Here is a 19,833-nt window from a genome sequence, read left to right as displayed (position 1 = left end):
AGCTTGAAGTAGGTGATAGAGTGGCAGCTAGGAATTATGCGCAGGGGAATAAATGGAAGTTTGGCAGAGTATCGCAAAGATTGGGAAAGATTCATTATCTAGTTACTCTCGATGATTCAAGGATCTGGAAAAGACATATCGATCAGCTGCGCAAAGTGGGAGAATTAGTGTCAAGTTCTGTAGAAAAGAAAGGGAACGCGGATAGTGGTGGTTATTGGGAAGCTGAGGAGTCAGAAAGCGATTCTGAGGATGAGAGTTTCGAGGACGCTCTTGCAGATTTCTCAAACGGTACAGCTGATGACAGCAGTGTTGAGGAGGATGAAAATGATTTCCAACCAGTTCCTGTTCAAAGTATGTTACGCAGATCTCAAAGAATAAGGAAACCGCCTGTCCGCCTAAATCTTTAAATTGAAATAGGTTACACGCTTTCACTTCCTTAGGGGTAGTTAATTTAGTTTAGTTTTCTGAAAAAGCATTTAGTAAGTTAGTGTAGAATGTTTAGGGTTAGTTGTCATTTAAGAAGTGTCAATTTAAGGGGTCTTAATTTAAGGGGGGGAGACTGTTGTAGTTGTTAAACTTAAAATTGGCGCTAGTAGCGGTAAGAGGAAGTGATGGTGTGCATGTGTATGTGTGGTGAGAGAAAGAAATAAAGAGCAGTTTGTAAGATCTCCTCCAAGAAGATAGACGTGTTTTATTCAAATGTAACAATTGGTATCGTCAGAAAAATTATTTAAATTTTTGGGCTATTTTTGTACCTACCGTTCATAGAGACAAAAAATACACCAAATCAGACTCTCTTGGCTTTTTGAATGTCAGATATAAGACGTTTCACAAGTTTTGTCTATCGGTTTCATTTTTTTTACTGATTGTCGGTCAGCGAAAACTGTCTCGTCGTTAAAGGGTTAACGTTTGAATTTCGAAGTCACTTGTGAGTGTCAAAATTCTCTCATTCAGTAATAACGTTACCGATTTGAGAGCTCACTCCCTTTGAGGATTTTTCCGTACAGTTTCAGAGGTATATCAGAGAGAACTTACCTAAAAACTGTTAACAGTTCGAAAGTTCAAACCGATGTGTTACACTTACACAAAAGTGAGCATGTTCATGAAAAAGGGCATTTATTTTAAAGAAATTACAATTCAAACGTTCTGCTATCCTGATTTTCCAGAAAACTACACAAAATTCATTTTTTGCTGCAACGCTTACACGCTGCTGTTGCCATTGTTGACAATTAAAGTGTCAAGAATACCGCAATTCGAAATGTCAGAACAATCAGCGCTAAAGCGGCGAGTACGTAAACTTGCACTTTATGCTTCCGCTAGATTTTCGAATAGGTTTGGCTTGACTTTGGAGTGACTTTGTCTCTTCGAGAGGTTATTCGAGAGGTTATACTGAACGAAGCCACTAATGCTATCCGATTATTAAATCTCTTTATAATCGCTGAATAGTTGCTTAATGCGCTTTTTAATGCGATATTCGGTAAATTGTTGCCATATTGTGTGAAGATTTTGATTTAAAAATTCGAAATGGGCCGATCCATCTCAAGACGACCGAGAAAATCGCAAATCGCGGGTTCATGGTCTTAGATGTTTTTGAATTTTACATATCGTCGGTTGCGTCTACCTCTGTCGTATCTGCATTTGTTTTGTATCTGCATTTGGTGCAAGCTACAATACAGACGTTCCCTCTAGCGTGAAATGCTGATACAAAAGAAATGCAGATGCGACAGAGGTAGACGCAACCGGCGATATGTTAAAGTACACGATAAAATAATATACCCCTATTTTTTTTTTCGCCCAAAAAAAATTCCTGGCCGGAGACACATGGCGTCAAAGATGGCGTCTCGCGCTTCATTCGTCAATTGAGATTTTTGGCAAATATTTCAAAATGCTCTATCTCGCGAACGGGTTGAGGTTTCTTCTTACTGTTTTTTTTATTTGAAAGATAATTTTATACTCTTTAAAACAGTTTTCGTATTATCTGCTCAAGTTTTTTTTGTAACCGTCTTTTAATTTTTTTTTGAAAAACTTTAAAAATTAATTTTTCTCAAAAACCACATTCTCAAACATTTTCATTTTTTTACTGTTGATCAGTAACATTGAGTACTACATTCCATGAAAAGGCGAGCTTCCACTTTTGCGCTTATTTCTTTTTTAAATATTCAAATTTTAACAACATTTTCAAAAAAAGGAAAAATGCCAGTTAAACTCAAAATTTTGAGTTAAATTTTTCAGGGAATACAGTACTCCACACTTACTTTATCTTTTTAGCAAGTTTAATTAACCAATCTTAAATATAAAAATTCAAAATACTTAAAGCTGTGCCGGCGACAAAAAATAAGCCACGCCCCGTTTGAGTAACTTAATAAAGACAAGGTTTAAGCGCAATGCGCACTGCTCAATTTTTGGAATTTTCCGTAATTTTTTCTCAGACATTGCTTTATTCACAAAGTCGTAAATGTCATAGTATTTTTTTTTTGGTGGAGCCTTTATGATCTAGCACGTGAAAATAAAATTCTACCATAATAGATTGAAAAAAGTATTAATTCACGTTCAAATGTTTAAAAACTGAAAGGAAATCGATATGTTTAAATTTCGGGTACATTTGAAAATTGCTTGTACAAATTAGGACTGACATGATAACTTAAACCACGCCCCGTACAAGATACAAGTTTGAATTGCAAAAAAAAAATTGAATACGTACTTAAAACAAAGCGGTATAAATAAGCAAAAGCTTATTATTTGTTAAAGCACATTTTGAATTGTGTTGAGGCTTTGTATTATTTCTGAAGTCGGAAGGGGCGTGATCTCATATTCTTTCTGTAGGCAGAGCCATAATGATCCTTCCTGTCAAAATTTATAATAATAGACTGAAACATTTGCAAATTGAATGATAATAGATATGACTAATCTTCCAATGAATTTGATATTTGCTTGTTCAAAATAAGAGTAGCCTGAAAACTTAGGCCACGCCCCGTGCAAGTTACGTATTTATAGGAAATTAGGTTACGGTTATAGGAAATTCGCAGTATTTAAAATCTCGTAAACCTTCCCTCAGCTTTGCTACTGCTTTGTTGTAATTCCAATAACATGAGTAGCGCGGCTGCCTGTTGTAGGCGGAACCTTTAAGCCCCGCCCTGTCATTTTTTTTATTATTCATCTGAAAAAATGAGCTCTGTTTATTTCACAACGTTGGAAAAGTGAAAGGACGCGACAAACTACAAGACGCCTTTTGATATTTACTTATTTAAAATACAAAAATGGGCGCAGCCTGAGATCTTAAGCCACGCCTCGTGCAAGTTACGCTCTCAAAACAGGGTTTAAAGTAATTTCTGAGTGTTTAAACTTTCGAGAATATTCCGTGTGAGTCATGCTACTGTTTTATTTTGAATACAATGACGTTAGAAGCATATCTGCTTATGTAAGCGGAACCTTTAAGCTCCGCCCTTCAAAGTTTTTTTTATTTCTCTGAAACAAATGAGTTTTATTCATTTTACAGTATTTGAAAATTGAAAGAACTTGACAAACTACTAGGTGCCTTTTTATATTTACTTGTCCAAAATACAAAAATGGGCGTGGCCTGAATTATTTATAGACGGAGTTGTCAGAAAATCTACAAATGTTTATCTCAAATTTCTCCAAGAATTATGGGTATTCTCTTGATGGTGAACATGCAGAACCCCTTATTTTCTCCCACAGGCAGTAACGATGATTAAAAGTCTCATGTCACATTGAGAATAAATAAGTGTGTCAACAAGCCGTGTTTTAACTCAGAATGGATCACAAACTCTGAGAATCCGGGTGTTTACACTCATTTGGAGTGTCATTAACTTGTTTAGCATGCGACGGGTAAAAAAAAATAATGATTTTTCTCTGGTGAATCATTAATAACTGAATAAGGTGACAACCTACAAGATTCATCAAAAATGTTCTTTCTTTTTGGCAAATACCTGAGAACTAGCGTCGAGGCATTCCTTCTCCACGCACACTTCAGCTGTCATGTAGTCATGGATCTTCGGCCAGAAGATGATCATCCCAATGAGGACAACCAGGAGGACGATACAGAGGCCAATGAGGCAGAGGAACACAGTTTGAGATCTTCTGTTGAGTTCCAATTTCGCTATGACACTTTCATAGTGATCTGTTGAATGAGAATTGGCTTTGTAAAGAGGAAGATCTTTGTGGGATTAATTGCCAAGAGTGTATTACCTGCTATTTTGTACTTTGTCTTCTTCTTGGGTGGATTAGCTTCTGGGCTGTCGCTGACATTGACGGAAATGTCTTGATTGGTGGCATTTGTCACCTGTTTGGGCTGCTTAAGTGGACTAATCTCCTCAGGATCATACTTCTTCGTGTACTTCTCTGATGCATTGATATTCTTCATCTCTTCAGCCGTCTCAGCCATATCGATGGAATTTTTCTTTCTTTTTAAGTATTCACCGATGGGTAAGATCAATAAAGTGACTCTCTTTGTGTCTTTTCAGCTCTAGTGATTCCCATAGATCACTTGAGATTCCTCCTCCAATAATTCATCCGAAGCACGAGAGGCACGAGACAAGTGGAATTTCTTCATTTGACTCTCAAAATTTGAACAGATCTCTCGAACTGCTGCAACGCGTCATTTTTTCCCCTTCCCGAAAAAGTCAAAACCAAAGAAAGAAAATCTAAGAATTTTCCTACTCTCAGAAAACTTTGCCCTCTCTACATGAAAGCACTCCACCGACGTATTTTTAGGGCTAGTTAATTGATCTGAAAGGAAACAACATCAACAACCATCAACAACACGAATTAAAACCAATAAAATTCACACAAATAAACTCTCTTCCCGCGTTCATTGTATTTTTTTTCATCTTGTTCCATAACTAATTTTGTGACTCTATCTCTCTATTTTCAACATTTTCCAAATACCAACTGCCAAAGTTTTTGCTTTGATGGGCAATGTGACAAAAAAAAAAACAACTTCAAATAACTCAATTGAGAAACCCCTTTCCCTGGGCATAAAAAAGAGCGGGAAAATTCGGAAGTGATGGAACTAATAATGGCGTACGCACAATTATTATTTACTGAACATTTGTTATGAATAGAACTAGAGCTTACTCCCCCATTCAGAAATGCCAAAAAAACGTGTTTACAAAGCAAAAGTTATTGCATAATACAAGCAATACACAATTGAATTTGTTATGGTTCAGATATTAGATGCCATAATCTTGGCTATAATAAAAACAATGTTAGTATTTTTGAAATCTTCATAGGTCAATTCGTATTTTTAATTATTTCATTTAAATAGTTTCAGTGACATTACTTTATCGTTTTTGTATAATGCAAAAGATTCATCTAAATTGAAAAACTTATAATTGAGGTTTGCGTCTTTGATATTTTTAATTGTTTAGCAGAAGACAGGTGACTGACTCACCCTCACATGCCTTTGGAATTGAGTGTGAGTGTAAAAATGACAAATGGTGCTATTGCAATAAAAAATTAACATGTTTTTATGGCACTTTACTGTTCTGAAATGCTTCTACATAATCGACTATTCTTCGTGTTTGTTCCTGTCACGAATGTCAGAAACTGGCAGAAACCAACTAAAGCAATAGTCGATTATACAGAAACACTTGAAAACAGTTATATGCCAAAAAAGACACTTATTATTCATTAAAATAGAACCATAATTTACAATAGAATTTGCAGTGGTTGAGATATGAGATGCTATAATGAAATTTATGCTTGCAATATTCGAAATCTTGACAGGTAAAATCATGTTCCTTTTAATTATTTTATTTAAATAGTTTCTGTGGCAATACTCCACTATTTCAGCATAATACAAAAAAACTTGAATTGAATGTTAAAACTTGAATGTTAAAACCCATAACTAATTTTTGCGTCTTTGGTATTTTTAATTGTGTGAGAGTAAAAATGACTAACAGAAAATAACAAAAAACCAAACAGTAAGAAAAAAAAATAAAAAAATATATATAAGGTTCATGTAAACAAGGATTATTTATTCAAACCTCCTTAATGCGGTTTAATTTCGGTCAGAATCAACACTGTCATTTAGTTAAATAAAGCATCAAAATTAGCAAACATTTTTCAAACTTAAATCTTACTTTAAAAAAAAACTCCTCACAATTTCAAGGTATTTGATGTAAAAAATAGAAAATCTGTCATTTTTTTCATTTTAGTCGGACACACTTAAGAGGATTATAGCAAATAACACGTAGATTAAATTCAAGACACGAACAACTAAAGGAGATTTCCGGAAACTCACCGGTGCATAGTAGTGCAGGATATATTCCTCAGTGCCAATATAATGCATCAGCTTTATACTTCTAACGGATCCATAAAAAAGAAATATACGTTACAGGATCCTTTTGAATTAAGGTTGTTATGACTATTTATTAAGCTTTTTATGGCTATTAATTAACGTCTTCGCTAGTCGTTTTTTAAGTTTGAAAGTCAGTGATATTTTTTACAAAATTAAAATGGCTTTCTTGAAAAAATAAATGTGGAAATAAGTTTTTCAAGGTTCACAGAGAATTTATTATGTCTATTTTATTATAGCTATTTTTGGTTCGGCTAGATTTTTTTTATTCCTAATGTTAGAGAGTTGTTATACCAACAATTATTTTTGTAACGAATTATGTAAAGCCAAAGGGTTTCAAAACAAAGAAACTAAGAAAATCCTATGAATACTGGTGATTTTTTATAGCTATTTGTTTGTGTCTCCGCTAAGTGATTGTTTAGTCTTAAATTTTCAGTGAGTTTTCTCTACTAAACAGTTTGTAGTTCTGATAGGAAAAGCAATATTCGAAGCATTCGAAGTATTAAAGAGCAAAAAAGAACTAAGTTGCGCTAATCATGATTTTTATGGCACCTTTTTTGTGTCTCCACTACATATTCTTTAGATCTTAAATATACGGAGTTTACATACTGAATTACAAAAATATTTCTTAAAGTATGTGAGAAAAAAATATTTTGAATTAAAACAGAAAAAAAGGAACTAAACAAATCTTGGTATTTTTGTGCCTATTGGGTTGTGTCTCTGCTAGGTGATTTTTAGTCTTAATATCAATGAGTTTTTCCTACTAAAAATTTCTTTATTTAGGGAATAGGGTTTCAAAATATTTAAAACGCAAAAAAAAACAACAAATTAGCCAAGCTGATCATGATTTTTATGGCTCCTTTAATGTGTCTTAAGCCGGCCTCAGACATAAGGTTTAGGTAAATGGCTTAACTTCTCTAATTTCTTGGAAGATTAAATTGTTCAGAAAATTTTTACTTAAGATTGAATATTAAGAGCAAATGATACATTAGATTTTGTTATTTATTTGTTTGTTATTTGTTTTATTTTTGTTTGTTATTTCGGATTTCGGGACCTTCAAGAACTGGGCTAAGGCTCTAGTCTGAAACTCGTATTAGCTATATATTCTTTGGTTTTAAATACACAGAGTTGCTATACAAAATTATAAATATTACATTAAAAAAAACTGCTCTCTTTTGGAGTTCAAGCAGTAAAAAAAATGGTAAAAAAAACGTTGCAGAAGTAAAAAAGAAAACAGAACTAAGCAAACCTTATGGTATATTTAAGCTTGTGCCTATTCGTTTGTGTCTTTGCTAGGTGATCCTTTGGTTTTGAATTCATTGGGCATTACTAAAATACTGGATACAATTTACAAGTGTTTTTCTTTAAAATGTATATAAGAAAAAATGTTTGTGAAGCCCAGAAACGAAAAAAAGAACTGAATAAAGCTTATGACTTATGGCTATCTGGTGTGTGTCTCAACTAAAATGTTTCTACTTTTGACAGTCAATTGAGTCCATCGACCAATTCCTTACCAAATTAATAACCTGTATAAACCTATTCAATCTCGAAAAGAGTTCCGAAAACCTTCTTCACAAAGTAGTTCTTTTTGACAAAATTAATTAAGAATTATTCCTAAACCTAATTCAAAATCAAAATTAAATGTTTATGGTGCTGGCACACTTTTTCAATTAAGCGAAATTCAATCGATTTAAATTTTACCTCTTACTCTAAAATAACATATGTTTGTCTCTTTCTGTAAAATGAAAATTGATATTTCAATTTCATTTTCAATTTCAATTTCAGTTTTCGTTTGATAGAAAGAGAGAGCTATATCTAATTTCAGTTTGAAAAAGCAAGAGGTAAAATTTCAATCGATTGAATTTCACTCAGTTGAAAAGGTGTGCCAGCGCCTTTAGGATTTAATTTAATGAATGAATGATTTCTTTAGTTTAATGACTTTTAAACAAAAGTTTAAACAACTTGACTTGAATAATGTAAGAGGATTTTAGGTATGTATTCCGTATTTGTCCAAATATGGCCCAGGATCACACTAAGCATAAAAATGTGTTGTTAGTCTTATTTTAAATCTAAGCATTAAAAAGTAGGTACATGTAAGTTCTAGAGAATTGCAAGACCTTTCCAATTGTATTATATTTTTCAGGGTCGAATAAGCCATCGAAGAATTTAATTGAAAAAAGCAACTATAATGAAAATGTCACTTACTACTCCACCATTTTGATTTTTGACAGGTAGCTTATGACAAGCTCCATAGTGAAGCGCTTCTTTTAGTACATTTTAGTACATTACACATCAAATTTCATCGTTTATATCTCTATTTGGTTTGAGTTAGAGCAATAAATTGTCATGAATTCAATTAATTGCCTCCCAAATTTGATTATTTATCGCACTTCAGCTTCCTCCCTCAATTTTTGTCAAATGTCTTTTTCATTCTAAAATAGAATTCCCGAAAAAAAAGTCACTGGAGGCTAAAAGAGATGACAGAGAAATAGAGCAAAATTTATGAATTCAGCGACAAAGAATACAGTTTAATTTATTATTCAAAGCATAGTATATCTCTCTTCAAAAGCGATATCATTTTAGATTTTAGAACTTTTGAGTGTCAGTTAAAACTTTGATTTGTCTCAATGGCAAAAAAACAAGAGAAAGAAAGAAAGATTCTCACACAATATAATCTTCGTGATCATTGTGGAGGCATAAAAAAAATTTACTTAGTAAAAATAAACACAAAGTTTTCTTTGTATGCCTTCGGAGATCGTAAAGAGATCGCGAAGGGGAAAAAAGATGTTAAAGAAATTCATGCCATTTCCCATCTTGTCTCACTTGTAATCCACGAATACCACAATGAATATTATTTATTTACTCAAGCCAGATCAATTTGAGGCACTTCTTTCCTTTTTTATGCTTCCAAGCCTCCTCAATCTCTCCATCATCGAGCCAGACCGATGGAAGTCATTTGAAATGAATTAAATTTCCAGATACTCTCTATCGTGGCGTCTTATTGGTTTTTTTATGCGTTACCGACCGCTGTGATGTTTGGGGATCGGATTTCTGCGTGCCTCAAGTGTTACTAATTGATTGGGTAAACAAATAGTTAATTGGATTTATTTATTTGGGTCGCTTTGCAAAAATATTAAACATCACTGAAATTCTATTTGCCATGAAGCATAAATTCAAGTTTTATTGCAGAAACATATTAGTCATGTTGAGAATACCAATATTTACGAAATGGTAGGGAGGATCTTGAAAACCAAGAGTCAGTATCTCAAACTGTTTGGCCTTATTCGAATAATTGGCGACAAAATGACAGATGTAGGGGAAGCTTGTGCAGCTTTGTACGGTAAATGATTTTCAAGTTTCAAGTTTTTTTTTACTGAATGCCACAAAAGCCAAATCAATTACATCATTATGTCCAACAATCTCTTACTTATTAGATTCGTTATTCCATCTCACAAAATTCCTAGAAACCCTTGGATTTAGTGGCAATTTTTACGAAGCAGCTCCGGTTAGCTCAGCTACGTATAAAATTTTGCCACCTATGTATGCCACGTTTTCACCGGAAGCATTGTACCCAATACAAAAACTTCCACATCTGTGTTTATATGGAACTTCCATCTAGGGAAAATGCTCATAATTTTGTCCAGTTTCTTATTTTGGACACTTTGAGGATAACATTGGACACTAAAAATAAATTGATTAAAATGATGGATTTTTATTCCAATATTTGATGAATAATGAATTCTATCTAAATATTTGTTCTTTTTGGAAGATTTTAACACTAAATACGTTAAAATTTGAATATGATTTGAGTTGAATGAAATTGCTTTGTTGAAAATTCAGTGTGAGCAATTGCTTACGAGAAATATGACAGAACTTCGTGGCTTACTTCAGTCTTATTTAGTTTTGGTGAAGTACTAACAAAGTTTGTTCGCTGTTTTTGAGTGATATTATTGAATATTCATTGAATATTGTGTTGATTCACGTTACTGATGATTTGTACATTTGACCTGAAGTGAGATTTGCCTTGTGAATTATATTTTTCGTGTGAAAAATGGGAAATTTTTTAAGACATTCACCAGTGAGGTGATGATTCTTATTTTGGACAGGTGTTTTTCTCACGAAATTTCGTGAAGTTTTAGCTTTTGTGATGACTATGTTGGACAAAGGCCTGGAGAAACAAAGGAGCATCATCTTTACGAAAGAGATGTAGCGAGAAATGCCTTGAAAGGCTCCCGGAAAGGTCAGGGAATGAGCGAATCCGCACGTACTTGGACTACCGAAGTCAACTCACTTTAATGAATGATATGGAAAGTTTCCGGGCTTCTTGTGACATTCTACGTTTCCCTTACATGAACAGGAAGAGGACTTGGTAAGATTGGTTCATCAAATGAAGAACAATGGGCATCCTATTGAGGCGGATTAGCTGTCCAAATTTACAGTCAAGTTGGACAAATTAATAAACAAGTTGTCCAAAATAAGAGCCAAGGTCACCTCTACTTATCAATTCATTTTTAAACGTATTAAAACTAATTTTAATAAAAAATAAGACGATAAATAGCTTGCTAAGTTTCTAAACAACCCTTCTGAAAAGAGAGTAACAAGAAATGTCAATTAGTATAGAAAATATCGCACTTCAAACTTGGAACTTCGATGCTTATAAGCAGACTGTCCAAAATTATGAGCACTTCCCCTATATGCTTTAACCGTTTGTCGGAGGTATCATGCGTTTTAAAATCAATTTTATACTTTTTTAAGACATGTTTTTGTGACACTTGGAAAATTATTTTTCATTGCATTGTGGCAATCAATTAAGTGTGATTCTCTCATATTTTTGAAAATCACTTATTCTGAAATTACCAGTGACGAGTTTCAAGTGAAATGTGGAAAAGACCATATCAAACCAAGACAAATTAGATAATAAATACTCAACATGAACCAAAGTGAAACTGAAAGAATCACACCTACTATAAACAGATTTAAGCTTAACGTTTGATTTGACATAAGCAAAAAAAGCATCTGATGAAGTCTCAGTTTAATATCTAAATTTTCTTGTGAATTCTTTTACAATGGAATCTCTGGATAAGTCACTGATGCTTTTATAAATTTGCAAAAGTTCAATTTCCCTGAGTTACTGAGGTAGCAGTAGGAAAAAAGGAAAACCCAAGAAGCAAAACGGCTGCCTTATAGAATCAAGTATTAAACAAGTCTCTTAGTGAACTTTTAAGACTTAAAGTGAAAATTTTCTTTTGAAAGTCCTAAAGAGGCTCTTAAGATCCTTAAGAGTGCGCCACCATGATCCTTAAAAAGATTTTTGGTTCTATAATGCTTTACTTGACGGGTCCTGTGTCAGGCCAAGACCAGTAATTGGTTGTAGCGCCGGTTAAGTAAGTAAGTAAGTAATGCCTTACATACGGAATTCTACAAGATTTTATTAGAAAAAAATTGCTTCTTGGGTAGGCTCCCAAGTTTTTCGGGAAATAAGAGATGCTGGACTAGCTATTCATTGGCTTGGTTGCATTGTATTCAATTTTTAACTTGTAAAGAAATCAACTTTTACTCAGCTGCACTGCAATATTACGAAGCTGCAAGGCGTTCCCCTATGTTCATTAATTTTGTGCCCATTTATTTTATTTTGAAAAAATATAATATAATATTATTTTTGAAAATTATATTATAAAGGATTATACGATAGGTTTAGATACATTCGAAGACCCTATTGTATTTTTTATTCAAAAAGAAAAGATAACGATTTTTGGTTTTAAAAAATTATGAAATTCAGACCACTACAGTGTTGCTTTTAGAATTCTCGCGAATATCAATTCTAGTATAAAAATAAATTTAAAAAAAAAAACCAAAACGATCGTTTTCTACTTTTAGATAATCCTAAATTGATAAAGCTTAAAATTTTAAAATTAGCTTTTAAGAGGACACAAAGGGCTCTTTTGAGCCTAGTTGTTCAACGTCAGTCGGAAAGCCCCAACAATCTACAATCTACAAAGAGTTGGTTCAAATTCGTATCTTTATTAAATATTTTCAAAAATGTCTAAATTTTTAAGCCTTATGTTGACACACATCAAAATAAGTAAATAGAAATATCAAACACTTTTTTATGTTTGTTTTTTTTTATTTTGATTATTTCTTCAAGGGCTTTTTGAAAATTTAAGTGTCGTAAAAAATTAATGGGGATGTTATAAGTCAAAATCATAATTTATAATTTTAACACTACTGATGTGGGATTTCCTAATAATTATAATTCCATATATTGATACAGGGGATCCCGGGATTATGCATGTTTTCGGGACCAAAAAAAATCGCTCGAAATCGCTATATGCATACAAAATATTTGCATATGCCCAGGAGATTTTTTTCGAATAAGTAAAAGAAATGCAGTAAAATATGCAAAATATCTTTTGGTGCCAATTTCTCAGACTATTTTCAGCGCAAACGGTTAATAAGAAGTTGATTTGAAATTTACTAATTGAAAAACTTGCATAAATTTAGGAGTACCTATGTTTTACAATTTTAAAAATACCTAAATGTTTTAAATTTTTACATATTTTTTATATTTTACGTATTCTTTAAATGTAAAATGTAAAAAATATTTTTAACCATTTAACGGCACAACCCAGCTTTTGATTCTCCAAAATAATATAATGTGGAAAATATTTTGATACAACCAAACATTACAATGCGGTAGGACCTTTTATGCTTAATTTTTTTAAATTCCACAATGTGGAAACTATCTTTAAACGGTCAATCTTTATACTGTGTGGAAGGTAAATTTATTTACCAAAATTTTCCTCAAATTTCAGTGTGGAAAGTGTTACTAACTAATCAAATTTTATGGTATCAAATATTTGGAAACCGTTTATGGCAGTATTTTTACTTAAGTATTACAATGTAGAATTTGTGGAATGTGAAGTTTAGATTTTATTGTAGTAAACTTTGGAAATTTGGTGAATATAATTTTACTTTGCTACACATTTTATAATGCTATCTGCTGTGATATCAATATAGTCGTATAATGAAATTTTCTCATGTGGAAGCTATCTTCAGTCAAATATTACTTTGAAATAAGGGCCCACCAAGCCTAATAAAAAGTGAAGCTATTTTTTACCTTTCCATGTAAAAATTTTGCAGATATTGCACCACGACTTAAACAAATTTGCTGTTAGTTCTTGTAATTTTTCGGCGAGAATTATGAAATATGTATTTTTAGATAAATTTTAATGCATGATTTCGAAATATATCAGTCTGATAAGTCAATTATCTTTAGGAAAAAACTTGCCAATAGTCTTCAGTGCCTCTATGCAAAAACGTATGGAAAAATGAAATGTCGACAGGCCTCTGCTTTGAGAAAATTTATTTGTTAAAATTTTTCAAAATGAAGTATGCTTTGTATTGTGAAATTTAGTAATGTGGAATGTAAGTTTAGGATAAAATTGTTCAGGTGAATCTATCCTCAAGTTTCGATGTGGAAAGTGTCACTAAACCGAGTTCCCCGATATAAAATATGTGGAACCGCATTGAAATGGTCAAGTATATAGAAACAATGTAGAAAATGTGGAAAGTAAAGTGTAAATTTTATTTTAGTAAACTTTGGCGATGTTGAGAATATTATTTTACTACGTCACAGGTTTAATGCTTTCTGGTATCAGTTGATCCACATAGTGAAATTTTCCTATGTGGAAATTATCTTCAGAAAATTTCAAAGTAGAGGAAGGTGGGGTTACTTTGAGCTTTTTTGATCCACAATCCTTTTGTCAGTCATCCAAATTACATCATGTTAAAGCCCAGTGTCCTTTAGAAATACAGTAGAGTTCCTCAAATTTGAACATTTGGGGGGTATAGTTGACATTTCTCACTCACCAAATTTGAACGATATTTTCAAAAACGTAACGGAATTCATGTGAAATGCACATTCCGTCAATTAAGATAAACAACTTTAGAGAATATATCAATGTAATTTATTGTGAAATAAATTAAATTTGTTGCGGAAGTTAATATAAAACGATAATATTGAGGAAATACCAGAGAAAAATGGCACTCCACGCAAAACTTTCTTCACATAACCTCAAATTTTACATTTTGAACTCAACTGTCGTTCAAATTTGAGGAGTTCAAATTTGAGGAACTCGACTGTATGAGAAAAAAATCGTATAACAATGTAGCCCCACAGCTCAAAGTAACCCCACCTTCCTCTATTATGAAACTGCATGTGGAAAGTAAATCCTCATATTGTATAATTTCTCCGTCAATACATCTCAATAATAACCAAAAGTCATTATGTACCGTAACATATAAACGCGAGTTGAGTGAATCTTTTTAATATTGTGTATCCATTACACCACAAATTAAATAAGCCTCTTAAATTACGCATCCATCGAAGAAAGATAATTCTACTATTTATAAATACAAAATACCAAAGACTTTCCCATTGAGGAAGGTTTTTAAAGTGCCCTCTTGAGCACTTGAAGAATTCTATGGTGAAATTCTTGCTGCGGCAGCACTATACTTTTCAAGGCGTTCTAACCAATTGGATAAACAGTAATTGTTCAATGGAAAATGAAAGAGATTTCCATTTTAATTTTAACACCCAGGTGTGTCCATTTGGTGTGTGAATATTTGTTGTGATTATTAAAAATAGATTTCTTGGAGTAGGGACTCCTCTTCCAACATTGTTGATGAATTCATGGCGTTATAAGCTAATTTCAATTGGGAAAACAATGCTTTGAGGAGAATAATTTTGTAATATTCATTAGAATTTCATGTCGGCAGACGCACTTCCCGGTCTTTCTATTTTTCGACGCACGGGTATTTTTGGACTCTTTCACTGCTCCCCATTGTTTGGTCTTTTGGTCACCGACCAAGAATTACTTTGCCGATGGCCATAACTGTTTTATGCTTTAGTAAACTCGCGAATGGAGGTCTTTTTTTTCTGTGCTCATCGTGAGAGACTCCATCAACCGTTGCATGTCCAACGCATCAACATCATGAACAACCCAAATGCAATTGCCTCCATTTGACCTTTCCCCTCAATTCTTCAGTCTCGGCTATCCCTCTGCCGCTACATCCCACTTCTGAAATTGTATGCGTTCTGCAAGTCTTAACTCAAACATTCTCAGTTTCACTTTGAGATGAATTGTCATGATATTTAACTTTCTCAAGACAACCCGAAACATTCAATATTTGCACGTTGCTCTCCTCTCAAGTGGAACAAACAATGTCCATGAAGAAATCTCGCAGTTCTCCACAAGAAACTTCTTACTAAATCAGCAAAGATTTATGATCCATCTTGGGATATGGAAGATTTTCACTTTTTTTCCTTATCGCCCGGTTCATTTCTTATCAATTAATGTTATTATATCAACCACAAACACAAATGCTAATTAAGGCATTTCTAAATTGTGTTTTTGTGTGCAAATTCAAATACAAAGAATCGTTTTTACGCTCATTTGCACATCAGAATAAATAATCTTAAGTGTTTTGATGTCGAGATACAAAAAAAAGCGTCTTGCTTTCGAATAAATCAAATTTGTTTCACGTAAAGTCCGCGCTTCGCATGAGACTTCAATAAAGTTAAGACACGATGAGACTCAAATTAATGCTTTGATGGAAGAACAACACAAAATTTACATTAAGAAATAGCTCAGAATGATAAGAATTGATAAGGCGTATTTTTTTCAAGACATCATCGCTAATATTGTCATAAAGGTTACGGAATTGCAACCCAAATTATCAATTAGGAATATTCTGTATTCAGGCGTATTTGAATTTAATTAGGAAACCGTATTACATCCTGATCCCACTACGTAAAATTCCATGATCTTCCAATGAAAGTAATGGCATTCCTAACCTCTAACCCCCCAACGTTTAAGTAATTTGGCAAAATAACAACACAATCAAATTAGAATTCAAAATGTACCTTAAACTTGACCTTAAATGTTAAGTAACATTTTAGCATAAAATCGAACTCTCACTTCCGATGAAAGGCAACAGGAGGGCCATTTCGTGCCATATCTGAAAGGCAAATCAATTTTTTCCCACCTTCGCATCCAATTGAAATTCAAGCCAGTTTATAGATCAGTATAATCATCCCAACTGCAATTTGAAGCATTTAAGAGAACATACAAGTTCCGCGGAGAAACTATTTGAACTATTTCAATTGGAATTAATTGTGGCAGTGTATTCGTGACTTTGCGCGATAGTATGAGTAGATTGTGAAGTTCTTTCCTTCTCAGCTTTGCTCCAGATCTTGGTCCATGAGATAAAATACTAATTTTTTTTCATTGCTCGAATTCAGAAGAGAAGACAGTGCAAGTGTCTATAATCCATTGATTTAATACCGTTTTTTTCCGATGCGATCTTTTTATTAAAATTTTGGAATTTTGAATTTTCAAGTGGGTCGGCATAGACGCCATACAGAAATCTGTCACTGGTATTCGAAGCATATCGGGTATAGGCGTCAGAAACAAAAAAAAATCACTCACAGATGGCTCTAGCAGTCAATGTGAATAGCGTCACTTACGTCATTTGAGGTACAGTAGACTCTCTCAAATTCGGGCATTTGGGACCAAAATGTCACCCGAATTAGAGAGAAATTCTAGCGACAAACTTTTTGAAATGCAACGATTTTTTATTCATCTGCATACACAATATTGGGTTCACATACTCATATTTATGATAAATTTCATAAAAATCCCTTAATAATGCAAAAAAAAACATCAGAACTAAGACAAACCATGGCAAATTTGAGCATATTTTCATCATTTGATAATCATAATCAAACTTAAACCCAATAAGCAAAACTTGGCCAAATCGACGAAATTAAATCGAAATCTCTGAGTCTGTCGAGCGTATATCAACAATATTTTGCAAAATTTTCGAATTGGTCAGAAAATGCTCTTTGGGAAATATGTCAACAAACTTTTTTTAAATTTAACTGCGGCCCCAATTCCCGATCTTAAAAGACCTGAATTAGCGAGAGCCTACTGTACAATAGACCACTGGTAAAAAAGGTGAATCATTTTGATTCATTCGCGATCCTTTTGTGAATCAAATATGATCCATCATTTCAAATGTTTCATTTCGATCCTTTTTTGAAAGATCATTTTGATCCATTGCAAAAGAATCAAATTTTGATACTTTGAATGGTTCACTTTGAGGAGCTTTTCAATGAATCAATGTGATACTCTAAAATAGATGAAATGGAATTTTTAAAATTATGACTTTTTAATCTTTTTTTAATGTAATGCATTCGCCCTTCAAAACAAATTAAAAGAAAAACATATTATTATTGTCCTGCAAATGAATTTTTTATACTTATATGTTTTTACCATTTACAGTTATTACATCAATTTTTTTTACTCGTTAATACATTTTTAACAAGAGATTTTTTTTGTTAAATATTAAGTTACTGATATTTTCAGTTAATTTGGCAAATTTGAATTATTTAAAAATTTTAATTCAAATTGACGTATATTTTTAGATTAAATAGAAATTCTGGAAATTATAACCATTTTTCAAAAGATTTTTTTCAACCGATATTCTGTACATTCTCTTTTTTTTATGGTTCCCTAAAAAAATTAAAAACTATGAAATATTTCAAGATGCGCTTCTAAATCTTCCGAAGCGAGAACATAGACAAAAAAAACACATTTTACACAATGAGAATCTAAGTCTAAGTCTAAGTCTCCAAACTTAATCCTTTTTTACCTTAAACATTATAATTTGTAGAAAAGCGCCACTGAATATCTAAAAGGACACAAATTCCACGACAAGAGCACCCCGGTTATTTATGCGCTCAGCGAGTCTCGGCGTCTGTCACTGACGTCACTAAAAGTGGCGTGATTATCCAAGTGATCCATTCAAATGTATCACTTTTGACATATCGTACCAAATTTTCAATCGCTGAAATATCACGGTTAAAACTTTAAAGCTATCAATTTATTAGTTTAGACATGTTCCCCTTATATGAGCAAATACAGTAAACACAGTTTTTACTGTTTTAATGGTTTTATTTAGTAAGAAAATTCATGGAAAATAATCGCAAAAGTGATCCAATTGAAATGATCAAATTTGATCCATTTGAATGTATCCCATATTTTCGATATTTCTTGGCGTAATATCCTGAAGATTGAAAATAGTTATCTCAAAAATGTCACATTCTGCCTTACTACATATTCCTATTAAACCTAAAACACTAATTTTCCCTGTTTTCCTTTTATTAGTTGGCAGAAAAATATTCTTGAACATCGATCTTTCTGAAATGATCGATTCGAGGAACCTTTCAATGTATCATTGAGTGTGATCCTTTACTTGGATCACTGAAGTGATTCATTAAAAAAGAATCAATTCAATTCAAGTGATTTGATGAAAATGAACCTTTTAGGCCATGATTCTTTGGAAATGATCCCTGGTGATCCATTCATTTTTACCAGTGACTGTCGCTAATTCGGCTCTTTTAAGATCGGGCTACTTTTTAATTCGGGTGGCAATTAAATTTAAAAAAAGTTTGTTGACATTTTTCAAGTTTGATTATGATTAAAATAAATCAAATATGCTCAAACTTGGCATGGTTGGTCTTAGTTTTGATATGATTTTGCATTATTGAGGGATTTTCATACAATTTACGTTATATGAGTGTATAAACTCAATATCTATATGCACATGAATAAAAAATCGTTGCATTTCAAAAAGTTTGTCGCCCGAATTTCTGTATAATTGAGCTGATATTTCAGTCCCATATGCCCGAATTTGAGAGAGTCTACTGTATTTAGCAAAAGATTACCCTAGACTGGATCACCTATGAAACGTTTCCGAGAATCTTATGACATTACACTGAGAAGAAACGGGGTTTTCTTCATAACTTTAACACTTTCTAGGTGTAAAAATATATCAACATTTTTTAATGTTATTTTACGCCTTTTTAAGGTTAAAAATAACATGAAAAAGGGTAACATTAATCACTAATACATCTAAAAAGCATAATATTTACACTGTATGCCAATCATCTTCAATTGTTTCTTATACACTAAGAAAAAAACGGGGATGCGATTAACTTTTTTTCCTCATGACTTTAACACTTTTTAGGTGTAAAAATATATCAACATTTTTTCATGTTAATTTTACACCTTTTTAAGGCTAAAATTAATATGAAAAAGGGTAACTTTAACCCTAAATACACCTAAAAAGGGTAATATTTACACCGATTTCGGATCAATACTGCAGGGTAAAATAAACATTTCCGGAATGTTATTTTAACTCTTTCGGATTTTCCTCAGTGTAGTGGTTTTTTCAAGGTCGAATGCCTAAGCAGTATAAGCCCTCAAAATATGCATTTTTCGATCAATATGCTTTAACAATAAATTCATTTGAAAGGTCTTGAAATTCTGAACCAGTCCCAATTGGTAATGAATCGGTTATGAACCGGTAATTGCAATTTTAATTTAAATATCATTTGAAATTACCCATATTCATTGTTGGGAATGTTTTATGATAATTCATGAACCAGTTCA

The 19,833-nt window shown here is 32.6% G+C and overlaps 1 protein-coding gene across 1 annotated transcript in view; it reads right to left on the bottom strand.

Annotated features, from left to right (window-relative positions):
- LOC129807786 (protein gone early) overlaps positions 1-19,833 on the bottom strand; it is a 63,379-nt gene that overhangs the window by 37,809 nt on the left and 5,737 nt on the right. Inside the window, exons 2-3 of the mRNA XM_055857267.1 lie at positions 4,207-4,746; positions 3,948-4,138 (exon numbers count right to left, since the gene is read on the bottom strand). Coding sequence (XP_055713242.1) covers positions 3,948-4,138; positions 4,207-4,402 — 387 coding nt within the window. The 5' untranslated portion in view covers positions 4,403-4,746. The remainder of the gene's footprint in view (positions 1-3,947; positions 4,139-4,206; positions 4,747-19,833) is intronic.

This window comes from Phlebotomus papatasi, chromosome 3, assembly GCF_024763615.1.
Source record: "Phlebotomus papatasi isolate M1 chromosome 3, Ppap_2.1, whole genome shotgun sequence".
Classification (NCBI taxonomy): Eukaryota; Metazoa; Arthropoda; class Insecta; order Diptera; family Psychodidae; genus Phlebotomus; species Phlebotomus papatasi.
Note: the sequence above shows the minus strand (reverse complement) of the source record. Positions and strands in the feature narration are given on the sequence as shown.